Source organism: Garra rufa, chromosome 24 (assembly GCF_049309525.1).
Source record: "Garra rufa chromosome 24, GarRuf1.0, whole genome shotgun sequence".
NCBI classification, from domain to species: Eukaryota; Metazoa; Chordata; class Actinopteri; order Cypriniformes; family Cyprinidae; genus Garra; species Garra rufa.
Window position 1 is genome coordinate 25499143 of NC_133384.1, and position 20281 is coordinate 25519423.

At 37.4% G+C, this 20281-nt stretch overlaps 1 protein-coding gene across 1 annotated transcript; it reads right to left on the reverse strand.

The window, feature by feature from the left end:
* Nucleotides 1-8253: 8253 nt before the first annotated feature.
* On the reverse strand, nucleotides 8254-18761 carry mbtps2 (membrane-bound transcription factor peptidase, site 2). The gene is made up of 11 exons (XM_073830855.1): nucleotides 18572-18761; nucleotides 16985-17133; nucleotides 16447-16585; nucleotides 16212-16315; nucleotides 14290-14417; nucleotides 13993-14111; nucleotides 13732-13912; nucleotides 13336-13430; nucleotides 10692-10887; nucleotides 10535-10610; nucleotides 8254-10336 (listed from the first exon to the last, which is right to left on the reverse strand). The coding sequence occupies exons 1-11, from the start codon at nucleotides 18644-18646 to the stop codon at nucleotides 10114-10116; spliced, it is 1485 nt and encodes a 494-aa protein (XP_073686956.1). The 5' UTR covers nucleotides 18647-18761; the 3' UTR covers nucleotides 8254-10113.
* Nucleotides 18762-20281: the final 1520 nt, after the last annotated feature.

Below are 20281 nucleotides of genomic sequence, written 5' to 3' on the forward strand. Positions count from 1 at the left end.
ATGACGAACAACTGTTGTCAAACACCTAGCAAGAATTCTTTGTGACTGAGTGTCTCCACATCCCATTTTTACAGTATTTGCTACAAAATATCAACTCTACTTTATTTTCATCAAATTCAATTCAAATACATAAAAAAAATCCCAAGCAGCTGTACAAAGAATGGAACCATGCCTTCCAAAAGCTATATTTATACACAAAGCAATTGTGGTTAGTGAGGAGGCGAGAGCTTCTTTTTACAGACATCATTTTCCAGGAGAGCGTATCGTGTCTCATTATGTTGTTAGTGAACAGGAGGCCGTGGTCAGGAAGACCAACTACACAGAGAGGGAGGGTCGGCTCCTCAGCATGAGACCTTTCAGTTGAAACCGGTATTTAAAAGGCAAGACAGAGAAGGGTACACAAACATTAGTTTAAACACAGGCGGTAGAGATATGGAACATATGGAGACTGAATGAGAAAACGAGTGAGCCAATGAGAGAGGGAGATGCAGGGGAAGGACTGCAGACACATGGCAGGGCTAAAGCTCATGCGTCGCTGCTCTGTTTACAGTATGCACAGAAACAGACTGACAGTATGTCATTACACAGAGATACTAAAAACACACACACGCAACAGCTCTTCAATTCATACACACCACTGACAATGAAAGAAGGCAAGTTCATACACATTAAAATATAGTTAGACATTCCTTAGGTTGCAAAAGTTTACATACACCTGGCAGAATCTGCTAAATGTCAATTATTTTACCAGAATAAGAGAGACCATACAAAATGCATGTTATTTTCTATTTAGTACTGACCTGAATAAGATATTTCACATTAAAGCTCCCATATTGTCAAAATCGAAATTTCCTGGCTTTTTTCATGATAACTGAGGTCTAGGGGCTATGTAACTACCATATGAGTTTCAAAGCAGTCAATCCACACTAAACTGCACACAGCCTGCTTAAAGTAGCTTCTTTTCACGAGACGCTGTGACTTCCGTAACGATGTGACGTCCGATCTACTCAGTCACCGCCTTCAGTCACCAACCACCGTCCCACCCTCCTTTTGTCAAACCCAGACAACAATCCATTCCATTGTTGAGCAACAACAACACGAAAACAAGTCGAGAAAACGCTGTTCAGTCTATAGATGTCAGGAAACTACATCATTGCACAGGCTTCCGAACAACGTGAATATAAGAGACCAGTGGTAGTCAACTTCAGCCTCTTTCACACAGCGATTCCGGTAAATACACGGATAATGTGTCCCATGATTTGTTCCGGAGTTGTTTGATTTGGTTCAATCACAGTTGTTTTCCGGAATCTGTGCGTGCTTTACACACAACCCATAAAGACATGTGACATTTGGATGTGAGATGTAATGCGACGCGTACGATTCACTAAACCTAAACTAACCTGAACAAACTGTGCTTCAGCGCTGATAGTGAGGAGCTGGCTCTGCCTGATCGCTGCTTCATTCCACTTTGCACGTATTTTTTCGTTGTGAAGAGTCGCATGATAACGTGCATCATCACTACAACACCGCCTTTATGGTTCTGGCTTTTGTTCACACAGCGCTCGTTCCCGTAATTTTCCAGAATCAGCGCGCATTGTGAAAGGGGCTTTACTAAAGCAACAGTTATGTAGCTTACTGCATTCAGTGTTTGAAAAAGAAAAAACATTAATGATCATTCTCAAATATCCTGTTGAGTATCAGCAGGCTAGGATCTCTCTATTGCTCTGAGCTCGCTTACAGCATACATGACGTAGTTACCTGTGGTTGGCCTGGCTGTGCGTCACTCAGAAAACAACAGGCCAATCAGAAGAGAGGCTCATGAATATTAATTAGATGGGCCAAAATCGACCTGCTTTTGACAGAGCTCCTAAAAAAGGAGCTGTTAAAATATATTGAGATGGATTTTGGCACTTATACCGCAAATATATATTCTTAAGGACATCAACAACTAAAATAAACCTCCAGAAATGTGTACAATATGGGACCTTTAAAGATGTTTACATATAGTCCACAAGAAAAAAAAAAATGTTGAATTTATAAAAATGACCCTGTTCAAAAGTTTACATACACTTGATTCTTAATACTGTGTTGTTACCTGAATGATCCACAGCTGTGTGTGTGTGTGTGTGTGTGTGTGTGTGTGTGTTTTTTTTTTTTTTTTTTTTTTGTTCAGTTGTTCATACGTCCCTTATTTGTGAAAAAATCCTTCAGGTCCCACAAATCCTTTGTCGGGGTGAAAACTTTTGGAATTTGAAGATCAGGGTTCTGACCTTAACTGTATATAATAGTATAATAGGAGTATAATAGTGGTGCCTATTTTTATAATATCTAAAAATATCAGTTGAAAAAAAAATGCAGTAACTGTGGAATTATGGTTACTGTCAGCCTACAGTTTGTAAATGCCAGGAGAAATATTCGCACAGCAGTGCTGTTGTGATTTGTCTAACTTGGTCATACCCTCCAGATAATTGTGGTCTGTGTTTCCCAAACTTAGGATACTGTATGAAACCAAGCTTACTGTGACTTATCTATCAGAGCAAACCTTCAATTTAGAGTATTATGGCAGAAAGCAGCACTCCTATCAAACTGCCTTTGCTCTACAAAGGCAAAGAAAAAAATGTGACAACATGAGATATTTGGTGCCTCGGTTAACCACAGGCATACAACAAAAACATAGGTCATTACCTATATGTGGCTTTTACTTTGACAAAAATAGCTGTTTAATGATATGTTTAATGAATTTTGTGTAAACAGACAAGGTACCTGAAATAGACACAACATAGTCAAAACTACTTTTTTTTTTTTTTTGTTTCTGTCTAATAGAAGTATCTCCAACTGGACTAAAACCTGAGACTCACATTGTTTTTTTGTTCCGAAGTATGTGAGCTACGAACAGTCTCTCCCTCTCTCAAAAATCATGAAACATGCACATTCTGTAACTGTAACGGGCTTATCTTTATAGAAAACACTGATACTGACAGAAAAGTGTCTTTGTGTCCAAGCATTGTCTAAGCTTGTGAATCACATTATAAGCTGACTATGACACGCAACACAAAGACTGTCATACTGAAACAAATAAGCTGGTTTAATACATACAAACTGAGTAATGAAAAGGAACAAGAAATATATATTAAAGGTAATAAGTAATACAGCTGCAAGCAGCGATTACTGGGGTTTAAGCGATTTGAAGCATTTAAGCACATATGAAAAAAAAGACATTACATATTATTTAGCAAGCCTAAATCTATGGATCTACCTAAATTTGACATAGAAATATGATGTTTTTTAAAGATTTATGACTGTTACAGCACAAGCTGTGGTCCAATCTCCCTAAATCTTGGCATGCTTGTTTAAAATCACCTGTCGCATGTGCTCACAAGGTTTTGAGGTTTTGAAGTTTTGAGTTTTCGTTTAGGCTTTATAGGCTTTTGGGTATATTTAAAAGGCCCCTTTTCTAAATGACCCTGTAGTAGCTTCCCAAAGCCTAAATTAAATGTATTTTTTGATCATTATTGACCTAGAATCCAGAGAATTGCACTATAGTGTTTTTTTCCAGATTGAGCAAAAAACCTAGGACTAGGATGGTTTGATTGACAGCAGTGGTTCTAGAGACAAAACCATGCAATATACAATCCTTTACGCCATTTTGGAAAATGCAATTTTCAATCAAACAGGCCCACTGAGTTTGGCCTTCATTAATCTTGTCTAATAGGTGCTCAAAACTCATCGGCCAATGGCTGCCATGTTTTTTGAGATATGCAAAGTCCTTATAGATTCTTGTGGCACTTTGGGCCATGAGAACCAATTTTCAAGTCAACAGGACAAACGTAGTGTGTAGTTATGGCCGTTTTTATGTTTTTTTTCCCTCTTTTAAGCACCACCAAGTGGCCAAGGTCTGAGATTTTTTTTAATGTGACCTCAGATTTAGCTTTTACATACATGTTGTTTGGTGAAGATATCTCATTCAAAAATTATAGCCGTTTTAATAAAGACAGGCCTGCCCCTTTCGAACGTTTTGCCGTCCCTTTGCGGCGGAGAGTCAAAAGTTCAACTTTGATAATTATTGACATTCACTCTCCAGAGAATCTTTCTGCACTGGTTTGGTTCTGATCAAGCGAAAAACTTAGGATTAGTTCTCAAAAGGAAATAAAAAATAAATAAATACCTGAAAATTTCGCCAGGTCATGGACAAATCCAAAGCATGCATTTTGTCCGATGTGAGCCAAGGATTCCAATGACATTTGTGCCTGCGACAAACCGTTTAGGAGTTATGAGCGATTTCCTACTTTTGACTGCTGTAGCGCCCTGTCAGGCAAATTAGGGCAAACCTTGGTGACGTTATGAACGGTGAAAGTACTACCATCCCTCCAATTTTCAAGTCTCTATGACTTGCGGTTTGGTCTGTCCGATCAGTTTTACATGGAGCTTGCTGATCCTTGGCCATTCTAACAATAACAATAGGGTTGAAACAACCAGCCTGGGCGCTACGCTGATCAAAAGTATGAAATTGCTCATAACTCCTAAACCGTCAGTCACAGGCTCAATTGTCTTGTGTCCTTGGAAACCTTGACTCACGCCGGACAAAACACATGCCTCAGATTTGATCGTGAGCCTGGTGAAATATTTGGGTATTTTGGATTTTTTGCAAAAACTACTTTTGCGAACTAGGTTTTTGCCCGATCAGAAGAATCAATAACTATCAAAAAGAGTTGAACTTTCGACTCACTGTCGCAAAGGGAGGCTAAAACGTTCGAAAGAACAATTGTATTTTGCATGGTTTTTCACACACACACACACACACACACACACACACACACACACACACACACACACACACGTTCCACTATCCTTGTGGGGACATCCATAGGTGCAATGTATTTTATACTGTCCACACTGTATTTTCTATCCCCTTAACCTACCCCTAACCCTAAACCTAACCCTTAGAGGGAACTTTCTGCATTTTTACATTCTGAAAAATTTATAATCTTATTCCCCCATGGGGACCTCAATTTAGGTCCCCACCGTGACTCCAAGTTCTCACCAGTCTGTGTGTATTGATGTTTAGGTCCCCACCAGGATATAAAAACAAGCCCACACACATACACACACACACACACATACACACACACACACACACACACACGCACACGCACGTTGTGTTTACATGTTTTATGGTGACATTCCATAGGCGTAATGGTTTTCATACTGTACAAACCGTATTTTCTATGGCCCTACACCTACCCTACACCTAAACCTAGCCCTCACAGGAGATTGTGCACACCTTTACTTCCTAAAAAAAAACTCATTGTGCATGATTTATAAGCCTGTTTCCTCATGGGGACCTAGGAAATGTGTCCCTTGTGGGGGACATTTGGTCCCCATAATGTGATAAATACCAGGTACACACACACACACACACACACACACACACACACACACACACACACACACACACACACACACACACACACACACACACACACACACACACACACACACACACACACACAATATTCCTATCATACGATAGAACTCCTCCGGTAATCTTCCAGACAACTTTGCCTCTTGAACAACTGCTGTCAATCAATTTTTTTATTAAATGACTGAGAAGATGTAAAAAACTTAGGGGGAAAAAAATACTTACTTTTGCAAACTAGTCCGAGATTTTTCACTCAATCTGGAAAAAAACACTGCAGTAGCTACAATTCTCTGGTCTCTCTAGGTCAATAATTATCCAAAAATATTTAAATGTACTGTAGCCGTTTAGAAAAGGTGCCTCTCAAAATTTTCCCAAAATCTTACAAAGCATAAAGGAAAACTCAAAACTTCACGAAACCTGGTGCGACAGGTGATTCTAAACAAGCATGCTAAATTGTAAGGAGATTGGACCACAGCAGGCACTATAACATTCATAAATGTTACAAAACATAATATATCTATTGTAAATTACCTGTTTTTGCAAAAAAAGGCTTGCTACATAATGTCTTTTTTTCATATGCTTAAATGCCTTAAAGTGCTTGAACCCGGCTAATCAGCTATATTTTGTATGTTTTATTTTTAATTTTCAAAATTACCTAAATAAAGTATTAAATGAAACAAAGGTTCTTGATGTCATGATGACCAATGAAATCGACTTGAATAATGTATTCCCAAAAATAATACGTCAGTATAAAGCATTACCTCCATGGAAAAATGACACTGGATTAAAAGATTGAGGAGGCATTATTATAAAAATAAATCAATTAAATTAAACAGCAATGAAGGATGACTGTACAATAATACATATCTCATTCTCCGGACACAGTTCTGGATTTATATATTAAAGCCAGCAATTAGTTCATCCTCCTAAACTAAAAACAGACACACATATAAACAGCCTCAAGGCTTTCTGGGTGACGGTAAGAAGGGAGGAGTCTTGTCTCCCCACGCACAACCACATCCATGTGTAATTATTTTCCCTCTGAAATAGCACAGACATACAGTCCTCCATCTTCCCTGGGGGCACGTCCCGAACGCAACGTCAACACACCCTTCTTCTGAGTAAATGAGCCAACAAAGAAAAGAAAAACCCAGAAACATGCACAACCAAAGCTAATTATAGCAGTACATCCGACACACATAAAGCCAACAAAGGATAAATTGATGGACAGTTCTGCTCTACACCTCCATCAGAGTCACTAAATAAGAGTTCTTTGACATTATGGACCAGATGAAGGTCTTCAATGATCAGATGCCATATGATTCCGATATTAACTCAAGTCAGAAATGTCAAAAATGCTGGTGCATACACAAAATCCCTTGACTGAAGGACCTGAGGGAAAACTGCAGCCTGACCCATGAACTTCTGTCCCTTTCTCAAAGTGTGTTTAGTTGTGTGCGTTTCATATCAGTTAGTTGCTCTCCTCACTATGTTCTAAACCTTATTGGACATTCCATGAATCGACACTTCTTCCTAACAATGAAAACATAGATCACATGTCTGATGATAGCAATCGATACAGTTTGACAGTATGAAAAGTTCAGTAATGTTGTCCAAGAACGAGCCATGGAATGATCCCTCAAGATCACTCTGGGCCATAAACTTTGAACACTGTACATAGTGAAGCAGAAAAAACCTCAGAGTTATGCAAGTTCACATATATTTGGTTGGAGACTACAAATGCTGGCAAGTTGACCACATAATTGCTAACATTTTCCCATAGAGCCTTGCAGCAGGGGAAAAGAGACATGCAGAAGCCATTAACTCGCTGACAGCCACCATCTTTGAAATCAATTCACTTTCAGATGTCCTTGAGAATGACAGGACATACATACAACAAAGTAGCAGTGTCCATCAGCCAACGAAAGTACTACACCCTTCCCTGTGACGCCTTTTCTGACATCAGATGAACCAAGACATCACATTTCCATTACTGTAAACTAACTGTATCCTCCTCGCTGAGAACATCACCTTCTTTGAAAACACAGCTGTCATCTTAGAGTCCTGACAACACCCATTTTCAGACCATCACAGATTTCTATTACCCATGAGACATTTCTCCTTATCCCCTTTTCTCAAGATGTCCTCACATTATTTCCAGCCAGATTGGCGGCTCACTTTGATAAGAAGGAAATGTGTTCAGTATTACAAATTTATGTTATATCATGACAAAATGACATCCAACAACAATAGGATGAAACTTTTCTTAGGGTCTAATTTTCTAGGCCTCCAAATTCAGCTTCAAATGAGGCAATACTGACATCTAATGGCAATAAATGTTCTGCAAGAGATATTAGACATTTTTATATAAAGCGGTGCTCAAAATTTGAGAACAGTGTATAAATACTTGATGTTAGGAATATTACCTGTACGTTTCTCACACTGCGCTTGTGTGATCTTGGTCCACCTTTCTTCCAGAGTTCGGTAATTGTAGTGGGTTTCTTAGCCACATTTTCAATCGTGTTTAGATCAGGACTCTGTCCCGGCCATTTCAAAACGTCGAGACAGATCTTACCCTGTTCACCGCTGAACTAGCAAGCAATTCCAGCTGCAGTGTTGAACCGATTCCCATTGAGAGTCTTTACATTATCCTGTCTTCTCATGCATTTGTCTTACATAGCTTTTCCATAATTGTCTTTATCCATTTAAAAAAAAATCACTTTATCAACTTCCATGTGATGTTTCAGACTTGCAGAATATTCATCAGGCTTGGCAAACGTGTTTAGAGCAGCACTGATGTCTCTACAAACAAATAAGTCAATGACACAGAAAGCTTTATGCAAATTTTTGCCTTTTATAAACATGTTCAATGGGTCAGGAAGGACAACAAGGATACAGAGATAAAGTACCTTAAAAACAAGTAATAATTCCTATTTTAGTGCATTTTCAACCCACAGGCTAATTGTTGGGGAAAATATTCACAGTATACAGATATGATATAAACAATATTAACAGAGACAATATGAACACTTCCCATGCACATTAAAGCATGTTCAGCAACTGATTAACCTTGTCTTTGTGAACATTTTTCACAGTTTTGTCAGAACATACACTACCAGTCAAAAGTTTTTGAACAGTGAGACTTTGTTTTTTAAAGATTTTCTTTTGCTCAAAAAAGCTTGCATTTATTTGGTCCAAAATACAGCAAAAGCAGCAATATTGTGACATGTTTTTACCGTTTAAATAACTGCTTTCTATTTGAATATATTTTAAAATGTAATTTATCCCATGATCAAAGTAAAATTTTCAGCATCATTGCTCATCAGTGTCAACGATCCTTCAGAAATCATTCTAATATGCTGATTTGCTGTTCATTTGTATTATTATTATTATCGATATTTAAAACAGTTAAGTACATTTTTGAATAGATGAATAGAAAGATCCAAAGATCAGAAAACACATGGGGGGAAACACATTATAGAAATTCAGAATATTAGAATGATTTCTTGTGTGACTGGAGTAATGATGTTAAAAATTCAGCTTTAAAATCACAGGAATAAATTTGATTTTAAAATACATTTAAAGAGAAAGCAGTTTTTTTTTAAATAGTAAAAATATTTCGAAATTGAATTTTTGTTGTACTTTGGATCAAATAAATGCAGGCCTGCTGAGCAGAAGAGACTTCTTTAAAAAAACATTTTAAATCTCGCGTGTTCAAAAATTTTTGACTGGTAATGTTCAACTCTGTATACAACAAACCAATCTCAGACTAAGCAACTAAAGCTAATTTCCAAAGTTCAATAATACTGCAGTAGTGTGCAGTTTCATGCTGTGTCCTGTCCTTATATATACACAACACTATGCATTACATTTTAAGTTTAGATTGTTTTTAAGGTGCGCTCTGTTTTGGTTGATGCTACTAGCTGATGGCAACCATCTTGAACTGTACATTGAAATCTATAGTGGCGTGGAGCATGGATGCAACATCATGCAACAGCAAACATTTTCAGTTGCAGATGCCATTGTACAAATCGATTTAAAAATTAAAGAATTCTAAATTGACTTAGAAATTGAATTAAAATGGCTCGGTTAAGACAACTCGAGCAAATTTGGCTGGCTGTGTTGTAAAATTTTTCAACATTATTGTAGATTTCTGAGTGCTCCTGTTTTATTTGCTTCTCAAATTTCCCAACTTGGGTCAATGAAGTTGGCTTTATTATGCAGTAAAGCTGTAAATGTTTGGGTTGAGCTGGTGTGCGAAAAACTGAATTACAGACACTCAGGAACAGAACGTACAACGTAAAACTACACATACTATGTGTGTCTAATGTACTTCAGGAAGACAGAGGCCAAACAGGCAAGTAATGCCCACAATCCTCCATGTATTTGTTCACATGATGAAGTAAACACACTTTTAACACATATTTATATATCCGAGAGGGCACTATTGGCACTGTCCTGAGGTCACTGTGAAAAATCATGCAGCTTGTTTCTAGCTGAGCCATTCAAACATAAGAGCACATCGATAAAGAGTTTCTCAAGTACAGCAGCACTCTTAACCCTCCAGGGCCGCCCTCTCAGGGTGGGCAATCTGGCAATTACCAGCAAAGGTAAAATCACCCTCCATTAGTTCAAGAAGATTCTTCAATAAGCAATTTCCCCCAAGCGGTCTGTTTAGAGGAGATGTCTGTACGTTACCGTGCTGTGACCATCCACAGACCCAGAGCCACGTTGGCTGCTAGAAGGGCACTGCCTCCCAGCAGAAAAAAGAAGCCAATCAGCTCTCGGTTGTTTCTCTCTGGGATCACAGAGCTCAGTGTGGCTTCTAGGAATGCTGTGAGCATCCATTGGCCATCCAGTGCAAAACACGGGACTGCGTTTACCACAGCAAGGGCTCCAGATAATGAGACGAGGTATCTCAGCACACAGGAAGTTAAGGCTAGTTAACAGCAGCATACTGTTCAAAAGACTTGAAAGGGACAGAATGATGAGAATGAAAGAAGGTCTTACGGGTTTGGAACGACATGGGGGTGAGTAATTAAATGACAGAATTTCATTTTTGGGTGACCTTGCCCTTTAAGAGTGCTGTAAATACTGACAGCGTGGGAAGGATACTTGCAGAATGTCTCCAGCATGACAGGCAGGTCTGGATGAAGAAAGGCCAAACGAGGAACGAAGTTGGTGAGACTCACTAAAAATAAAGAAATGACCATGTTTAAAAACAATATTTGTTCGCACAAACCTGGTTAAATTAGAATAGAATCTGCCTGACCTGAATACTGTAGGTGTGAAGGGTAGCCGACGAACAGCATGTCTGTTTGCGGTGGGTGTTTGACCCGAATCAGTCTGGTCTGGTTCTCCAGAGACGGGATTAAACACAAGCTTGGAATGAAGTCTGTTTGACAGTCCGTGTTTGTACGGCATGTACGGCTCGCTTCAATGGTTTTTCTGACCGGCAGGCAGGCAAACTAGCATGGGGGAAAAGCAGCAATAGTTTAAAGTGTCAAAAATACTAAGACTAAGATGACAGTAATGCAAAAATGGATCAGTGTTTTCATTTCAGATATTTCTGGATATCTCTTTCAGACAGGCAAAGACTTGTTAGTCAACAGCACACTTTACATACAGTGCTTTGCAAAAGTATTCATACCCCTTCATTTAAAAAAATAAATAAATATAAAAAAATATATATGTTATGTTGCTGCCTTATGTCAAACGGTTTTTAATTATTTTTTTCCACATTAATCTACACTCTATACACCATAATGGCAAACCGAAAAACATGTTAACATCTTCGCAATTTTATTAAAAAAAATAAAAAACTTAAATGATTCCATTGCATAAGTATTCATACCCTTATCTTCGAAAGTTAAAAAAAGTAGCTCAGGAGCATACATATTGCTTGTAGATGTTATTACACTTCGAGTGAAGTTAACCTGTGGCAAATTCAATTGAATGGGTATGATTTGGAAAGGCACACACATCTTAATAAAAGGTCTAACAGCTGAAAATGCATATCAGAGCCCTGAGGTTAAAAAAAAAAAACCCTTCTGTAGAGCTCAGAAACAGGATTGTATGCAGTCATACATCTGGGCAGGACTTCAGAAAATATTCTGCTACATTGAAGGTTCACAGAAGCATGTATTCTCTGTTACCCTGATGGAAGAAGTTTGAAACAACCAGGACTCTTCCTAGAGCTGGCCAAACTGAGACTGGAGACACCTACAGAAGGGCAAATATCACTGCAACACTCCACCGATTTGGGCTTTATGGTGCTGTGGCAAGACTCAATCCTCTCCTCAGAGAAGACACATTAAAATACACTTGGAATTTGTATAAAAGCACCTAAAGGACCCTCAGACTGTGAGAAACAAGATTCTCTGGTCTGATGAACCTCAATTCCAGGCACCATGTTTGAAGGAGACCAAGCACTGCAGGGCTTTTTCAGCGACAGGGACTGAAAGACTCGTCAGAGTAGATGAAAAGCTCAGTGTACCAAAATATTGAGGTAGCCTTAATGAAAACCCAGTCCAGAGCATTCAGAACCTCAGACTGGGCAGAAGGTTCACCCTCCAACAGGACAATGAGCCTAAGCACACAGCAAGAGTGGCTTATAGACAACTATAATGTCCTATAAAGTCTGGGCTTGAACCCAATCAAACATTTCTGGAGAAACCGTGCGTCTACCCTCATCCAACCTAACAGAACTTGAGAGGTGAAGAGTTGAGGAGAAGAATGGCAGATAATTGCCAAATGTTGATGAGCAAAGCTTTTCAAATCATACACAAAAAGACTTGAGGCTTTAACAAAGTACTGAGTTAAGGGTATGAATACTTATGCAATGTACTTATTTAAGCTTTTTATTTTTAATAGATGTACAAAGCTGTGTCAATTCTGTTTTTGCTTTGTCATTATGGTGTATGGAGTGTAGATTGATGTGGGGGAAAAGTCATTTAAAGCAGTTTAACATAAAGCAGCAACATACCAAAATGTGAAAAGGCACTGTATTCACAATATTACACTGATAAAATGTTTACAGTGTTTAGGCATAAGGTGTCATTATCTGACAATGCAATATAGTTTACAGTGTTGTTTTTGACAACCATCTTAGATTTAGTCTTAGTCTTTTGGACTAAAATGCTTCTTAGTTTTAGTCAAATTTTAGTCACTTCTATATGTGATAGTTTTAGTCCAATTTTAGTCGACGAAAAGTCAAAAAGGTTTTAGTCTAGTTTTAGTTGACGAAAAGTCAAAAAGGTTTTAGTCTAGTTTTAGTCAAAAAAAGGGGAAAAAGTAGTCTTTTAACAAATTAATGTAGGTCAGTAAGTATTTTGCTGTTGGGTAGTGTCACTTATAAGTTCTGAAAATAGCAGATCTATAGTTCAACACAATGTGAGCTTCCGGATCGACTATTTTCACCAATAATTACAATAATGAAGGAATGTTTTAGAACATAAAAGACAAACAAGGATGGAATGCTAAAACGGCTTGCCATACTAGTATAGCAAAGAGTATTTAATGCTAAAACGGCTTGCCATAGCGTCAGATACTTTTTAAGTTTTAATTGGCATGCACAATAAGCAGAAATGTCATGCATTTTAAATGTCTGACGGACCACCCACTAACATTTTCGTCTATTCTTGTCTCGTCAACGAAAACTCACACATGTCTCGTCATGATTTAGTCATCAACAAGCCATTTTTATCTCATCATCGTCTCATTATCGTCATGAAAAAAAGTGGCGTCAACGAAATGATTTCGTCATCGTCATCGTTGACGAAAACAACACTGATAGTTTATTGCTAATACTAAGAGAAATAAACAGAATAGACTCATTTTAAGTTTTATAACAGTTCTAATTTGAATCAAATTCCCAATACTAACTGGGACTATTTCAGAAAAGATGCTTGTCTTACCAATTTGCTCTCCACATTGTTACTGTAAGAGAAGCAGAGATCTGTCAAGCTGTTGTTCCCACAGCACTCCATAGTGCCATCGAGGCGCTTGAATGCTGAGTGGAAGAAATATCAGAGTTAAATCAGTGTCACAGGATCCTTCAGAAATCATTCTAATATGCTGACTTCAACTGATCAAAACAGTTGGCGTTGCTTAATATTTTTGTGGAAACCACATTGTTTTTTTCAGGATTCTTTGATGAAGAGAAAGTTTAAACAGCATTTATTTGAAATAAAAAATTGTAACATTATAAACATCTGTATCGTCACTTTTGATCAATTTATTGCATCTTTGTTCAATAAACAATCATACTGACGCCAAACTATTATACAGTAGAGTATAATGCAGGTCATTACCTCTTCCTTGTGTCCGACTGAGCTGCAGCTTGGGAGTGTGAACACAGTATCCCGTCTGAGGATTATGGGATAAATGCTGAACACAGTTGTGCCAGTCTTGCACTCCCTGAACAGTACAGTCCTCCAGCTGGGTAAGCAGATCTCCTAAAAATATCCCACGAGGTCCACTTGATGGGGAGCCCTATAAAAACAAACCAAACTGATCTCAGACACTAAGGATATCATCTAAACATAAAACTTAAAGATAAAAGGTGACCTGACCTCCACCACCTCAGTGACAAGAGCCCCTGCTCCAGTGTAATACAATGGAAACAGGAAGATAGGCAGCAGGAACAGGAAACTGAGGGCCACAACACACAGCATGAAGTTGTGCCATACACCTATACAAAGACAGACGACGTAGAAAATGTTATATACTTACTTTTTGTCTTATAAAAAGGAATAAGAAGTGGTTAAACAAAACTTCTGGTTTGGTAATAAAGTGTGCTGCCGTCTAGTGGAGGTTTTATGAATTGCATATGCAGGTGCTTGTGAAATAAGTGGTTTAAAAAGACTTACCAGCACAGAATATTCTGAGCTGCTGGACTGGTGAGATGAGGTTCAGATGTGTGGTGAAAAGGTCCACAAACGCTCCAGGATAAACCACAAACATGAACATGCCAAAACCATTCAACTTCACCTGCTCCCTGAGAAGAACATGCAGAAATATGTTTATGCTCCATATAAATTTAAAGGAGTAGTTCACCCAAAAATGACAATTCTGTCATTAATTGCTTACCCTCATGTTGTTCCAAACCTGCAAGAACTTCGTTCATCTTTTGAACGCAAACTACTTTTGATGAAATACAAGAGCTTTATGACCCTGATCACATTCAGGGTCAGTAGTAGGGACATCATTAAAATAGTCCATTTGACATCAGTGGTACAACTGTAATTTTATGATGGTAGGAGAATCCAGTGCAGGGTCAGAAAGCTCTTGGATTTCATCAGAAATATCTTAATTTGTGTTCTGAAGATGAACGAAGGTCTTACGGTTCAGGAACGATATGAGGGTAAAGTTAATTTTTGGGTGAACTATCCTTTTAAAACAAGCTTTTTTTAAACAGAACACACCACAGAGACTTTCTTGTATAACTTGACTTGGAACAAACCAAGAAGCACTTTACCTACATTACATGCAGACTTCAGAGAATTTTACTAGTCAAATGGGGTGAAATTTGAGTTTGCGATGGAGCAGCTCGACCCAAAACTTCTCATGGCACTTTACAGTCATTCACTCTCTTTTCTCTCAAATGTGCATGCAAACTTTAGAAGACTTAAGTATTATTACGCAAGTAATTTTCCTATAAATAATAAGACATTATGAAACTTATTTTGTTATTGTTTGTGAATCTTCTTAAGGTGAACCAAATTTTGCATTAATGCAAAAATCGAAAGATTTAAATGTATGCTTGCAAAGACAATCTTGTTTTTGCTCCATTAGATTACATTTCAGTTTCATCTTAAAGCTGAGGGAATAGCAAAAAGACTCAGAAAGTTTTTTTATTATTATTTAATTATAAATTCTGGCTTTATGTGGGACAAGTAAGTGTTAAAACGTTTGGAGTTGCTACTGACACAAATTAATGGAAGACAGTTTCCGCCACGGATTTAAAAATAAAGGTAACTGTGACTTTTTTTCCCCTTCACAACTGTGAGTTTATATCTCACAAATCCATTTTATAAAGTCAGATTTGCCAGTTATCACACAGTTCTGACTTTTTAAACATGCAATTGCAACTTTTTTCTCAGAATTGCGATATAAAGTCAGAATTGCGAGTTTATATCACACAGTTCTGACTTTTTAAACAACTATTTTTTCTTAAATTGCATAATATAAAGTCAGAATTGTGAGTTTACATCATGCAATTCTAAGAAAAAAGTCAGAATTGTACGATGTAAACTTGCAATTGTGAGAAAAAAAAACAGAACTATGACATAAAAAGTCACAATTACCTTTTTTTAATTTTTATTCAGTGGTGAAAACTGGCTTTCATAAAAATTACATATGTGAACATGGACCACAAAACCAGTCTTAAGTAGCAATAACCAAAAATACACTGTATGGGTCAAAATGATCAATTCATTAAGATATTAAGTAAAGATCATGTTCCATAAAGATATTATGGAACATTTCCTACTGTAAATATATCACAACTTAATTTTTGATTAGTAATATGCATCGCTAAGAACTTCATTTGGACAACTTTAAAGACAATTTTCTCAATATCTCAATATTTTTGCACCCTCAGACTGCACATTTTCAAATACTTGTATCTCGGCCAAATACTATCCTATCTTAACAAACCATACATCAATGGAAATCTTATTTATTCAGCAGCTTTCAGACTATGTATAAATCTCAATTTGAAAAAATTGACCCTTATGACTGATTTTGTGGTCCAAGGTCAAATTTTGCATCTTTGAGATGATCAAGTTACCTTAGTGCTGCCACCCCATGGCCAAACTCATGTATGACTCCACTGACCAAGATGGCAATGAAAAAATAGGCCAGCTGACTGACTGGAAGGTTCACACCAGGCACCTGATGATAAAACAAACATAAAAAAATGATTGGAATGATCAGGCTGAGCACAGATGGTTCACACTTTCATTGCTGTTCAAACTAAAGTGCACCATTATCATCTGATTCCTACAGAGCTCTTCTATACTCACCACCACTTGCAAGACCTGTTCGTGCGACCCCTCCGGCGTGTCTGCCATCATCTGCCTCAAAGTCTGCAGCAATGTTTTGCTCAGGAGAACCACAGACCCAAACATCGCCAGAATCCCGAACACCATACCAGCACTGAACCTGAAACGGGTGAAAATTAGATCTTAACTCCTGCATTTAAAAAAAAAAATCTTTTACTATGATGATTGAGAAATAGAAGGAGATTGTGTGGGGCAGGGAGAAGGGTTACCCATAATGCCCTGCACTCACCATAAGCAGCTTAAGAATTTTTTTAATGACTAAAGCTTTAAGTCCTCAAATTAAATATCATCACTGTGGATTTATTACAGCAACAGCCACACACTTACAGGTCTTTATATTATATGGTTACACTGAAAGATGTTGATTTTTTTAAATGTAGAATCACAAGAATAAAAGACTGACAGCTCTGTATATTACAACAATAAATGTTAGAGAGCTCATAATAAGCATCATTGTCATCTGAACATGCAAACCTAATTTGAAGACAGTGAAACATACCAGATGTAGAGAAAGTGAGGGTTGAGGTGAGCACATCTGGCAAACAGACGGTTGAACATGCCAGTGTGCCATTTAATATGGAACGGAGAGAGAGTGAATCCATTTGAGGATAACCAGGATTCATAGCGGTTCTTCACCGAACTGGATGACTGAAGGTGAAAGACAAAGGGAGAGAGAGATCGAGAGAGAGAGAGAGAGAGAGAGAGAGAGAGAGAGAGAGAGAGACAAAAACAGTAGTTAGGATGGAATAGGGATTTATAATGAGGTACACTGCTAGTCAAAAGTTTTTGAACAGTAAGATTTTAAATGTTTTTTAAAGAAGTCTTTTCTGCTCTCCAAGCCTGTATTTATTTGATCCAAAGTACAGCAAAAACAGTACAATTTTGAAATATTTTTACTATTTAAAATAACTGTTTTCTTTTTAAATATATTGTAAAATGTAATTTATACCTGTGATTTCAAAGCTGAATTTTCAGCATCATTACTCCAATTATCAGTGTCACATGATCCTTCAGAAATCATTCTAATATGCTGATTTGCTGCTTAACACCATCAAAACATGTATTATTATTATGTTTTCAGGTTTCTTTGATGAATAGAAAGTTCAGAAGAACAGCATTTATCTGAAATAGAAATCCTTTGTAGCATTATAAAAGATTGTATCATCACTTTTAATCAATTTAAATTAAATGATTAATTTCTTTCCAAAACAAAATGCTCATCTTTGAATCCATCAAAGCATCCTGAAAAAAGCAAAGTACTCAACTGTTTTAAATATTGATGAAATGATTAAACAGCAAATCAGCATAATAAAATACATTTTAAAATATATTAAAATAGAAAGCAGTTATTTTAAATAGTAAAAATATTTCACAATATTACTGCTTTTGCTGCATTTTGGATCAAATAAATGCAGGCTTGATGAGCAGAAGAAATTCGAAAAACATTAAAAAAAACTTACTGTTCAAAAACTTTTGACTGGTAGTGTAGGTACAATAGTTTATGCTAAAAATAATATATAAAATATGATTATCTCACTTAAAAAAAAAATTTTTAACCACAGATATTAACTGTATACTACCAGGTGTTTTTTAATACTTGCATAAAATCTAACCTAAGTAAGAGTAACTGCATTATGATAATCATACAGAATTAACACAGAATAACTTTTAAAGTAGCAACTGAAAAACGAACCTAAAACATGGCAGTAACATGGTACAGTAATACATAAAATAACAATATTATGGTACATTGAGATATACAATGTAACTACACTTATAATGATACTAGGTAGACCATGGTAGCTTCACGGTATAATGCTAAAATGGCACATATCAAAAAACATGATAGCATCGTGGTACAATGTACAAATATGTTTACTCGTTTGTGTAAATGTAAATAAAATGGTACATGAACGTGGTACAAGTTCTGAACAATGGTATTACTTCATACGTCACGCAAAATGCTACTCTTCATCTAATGTCCTTGACAAATGAATCACATTCTTATTAGAAAATATCAATAACAATTGATTCCTCTGTGTTGTGAATTACTCTCTGTCGATATTAAGGGTTGATGGTGAGATACCTTCAGCAGCGTGTCCGCCAGATATACGGTACACCAGCCGCCCATCACACACACCACCACCGCTATGGGAATCATGGCACACCGGGCTGCATGCGTCTCAAGACCGTCCGAATCCAGAGACAAATGAACGTACGATTCAGATTGTCAAGCGCGACACCGCATCCACTGTGTACAAAATACCCGTGGTAGTCGTCGCTTCCGCGTTTGCGTGAATTACGATGCCCAAACGCAGTACTACTAATCGAGCCAGACTGTTTACTTTTGTCAGGGTATATAGCGGCTCACAGTCACGAGAGCAATCGAGCACGTATCTTTTAGCGATGGGAAGTTCGAATCAGTTTCATGAATCGGTTCTTTCGAACAGAACGATTCAGTGATTTGTTTACTTCATAGCGTTTCCCAACATATTCAATTTTGATTAAATAAAGATCTTTATTGTAAGTCGTGTGTCCCAGTTCAGTTTATTGCTGCTAAGAGTCAGCTAACAAAACAAAGTCAAACCTAATGATTTGGTCAGTTACACGGATGCACAGCCACATGGATGTAAACAACATTTATTGCACAGTTAATGTACGTTAGTACGTTGTTTTAATTTATGCTGTCTAAACCACTGAAAAAACGTGTGGAAGTTGTTAAATCATACAGAGAAGGACTTAGTAAGCAGGAAAGGGCGCAGTTTTTGACAAACTAAAATTAATAGGTGGTAAAGATATGTACAAGGTGTATTAATTAAGATATTAGCCTAATATTTCACCTACCTGACCGGAAATAGAACAAACACAAATGTTGTCAAGATTCTTGCCCTGGAAATCCTGGTTCAGTTTGGTCAATCGCAAATGCCTTTTGTCCCTCAGACAGCTTTTTGCACTCTTCCCCTTGATTTGTTATAACTTTTGGCAGTCTGTAGTACTCCAAATGTTTTTCCCGGTCTGACCGATTAGTACAGCCCATGACAATAATTGACCATTTTCAGCAGCAATATTCAGCAAAATATGCAAGTTTCATTCAGTTCAGTGGCATTGTTTACCCTCAGTGCCGCCAATATGGCTGATTGATGACGCATTGTGAAAATACTCTATACAAGTAAAAAAAAACTGTGTATGACAGTATAATTTTCATAAAACTTTTGCAGTCAGATTTTCTTTTTCACTCCTTTTTCTATCAGCTGGCAGTGTGTCAGAATTTGCCACAACACCAGTTTTGTAAACCTGATTCAATTGAACGATCCGAAAAAGCGATTTGTTCAGGAATCGGATGTCGCTATTTTGCAGTGCAGCTAAAAAAAGCCTACGTGCTTTTAATTTGCATTTGCTAAAGCCTGAGATTACATCTTATTTGCACCATAGGCCTATCTGTGAAGCACACTTCAGTTTCCAGCTGAACAAATATGCCCTTCACTTTAATAATATGGCCTCTGTGGTTTTTGTACTTACAAGACTCATTTTTAAATGTGCAATTTAATTAAGATGTATCAGGTATTACTGTTGACCTATAAGCAAATGATGGCGGTCAACTGAAAACGTGGTCAATTGGTCAATTGGTCAATTGATATGAAAAAAGTGCAGCGGTTTTGAACGGAAAGCACGTGGGAACAAATGACAGTTTCAAAAGTGTGATAAGTCCCGGCAGACATTTCCATCCGGGAGCTCGTGGCAGTGATCTTTTCTGTCCCTCAGGCTGCTAAAGGTTTTACGAAATGATTTATTATCT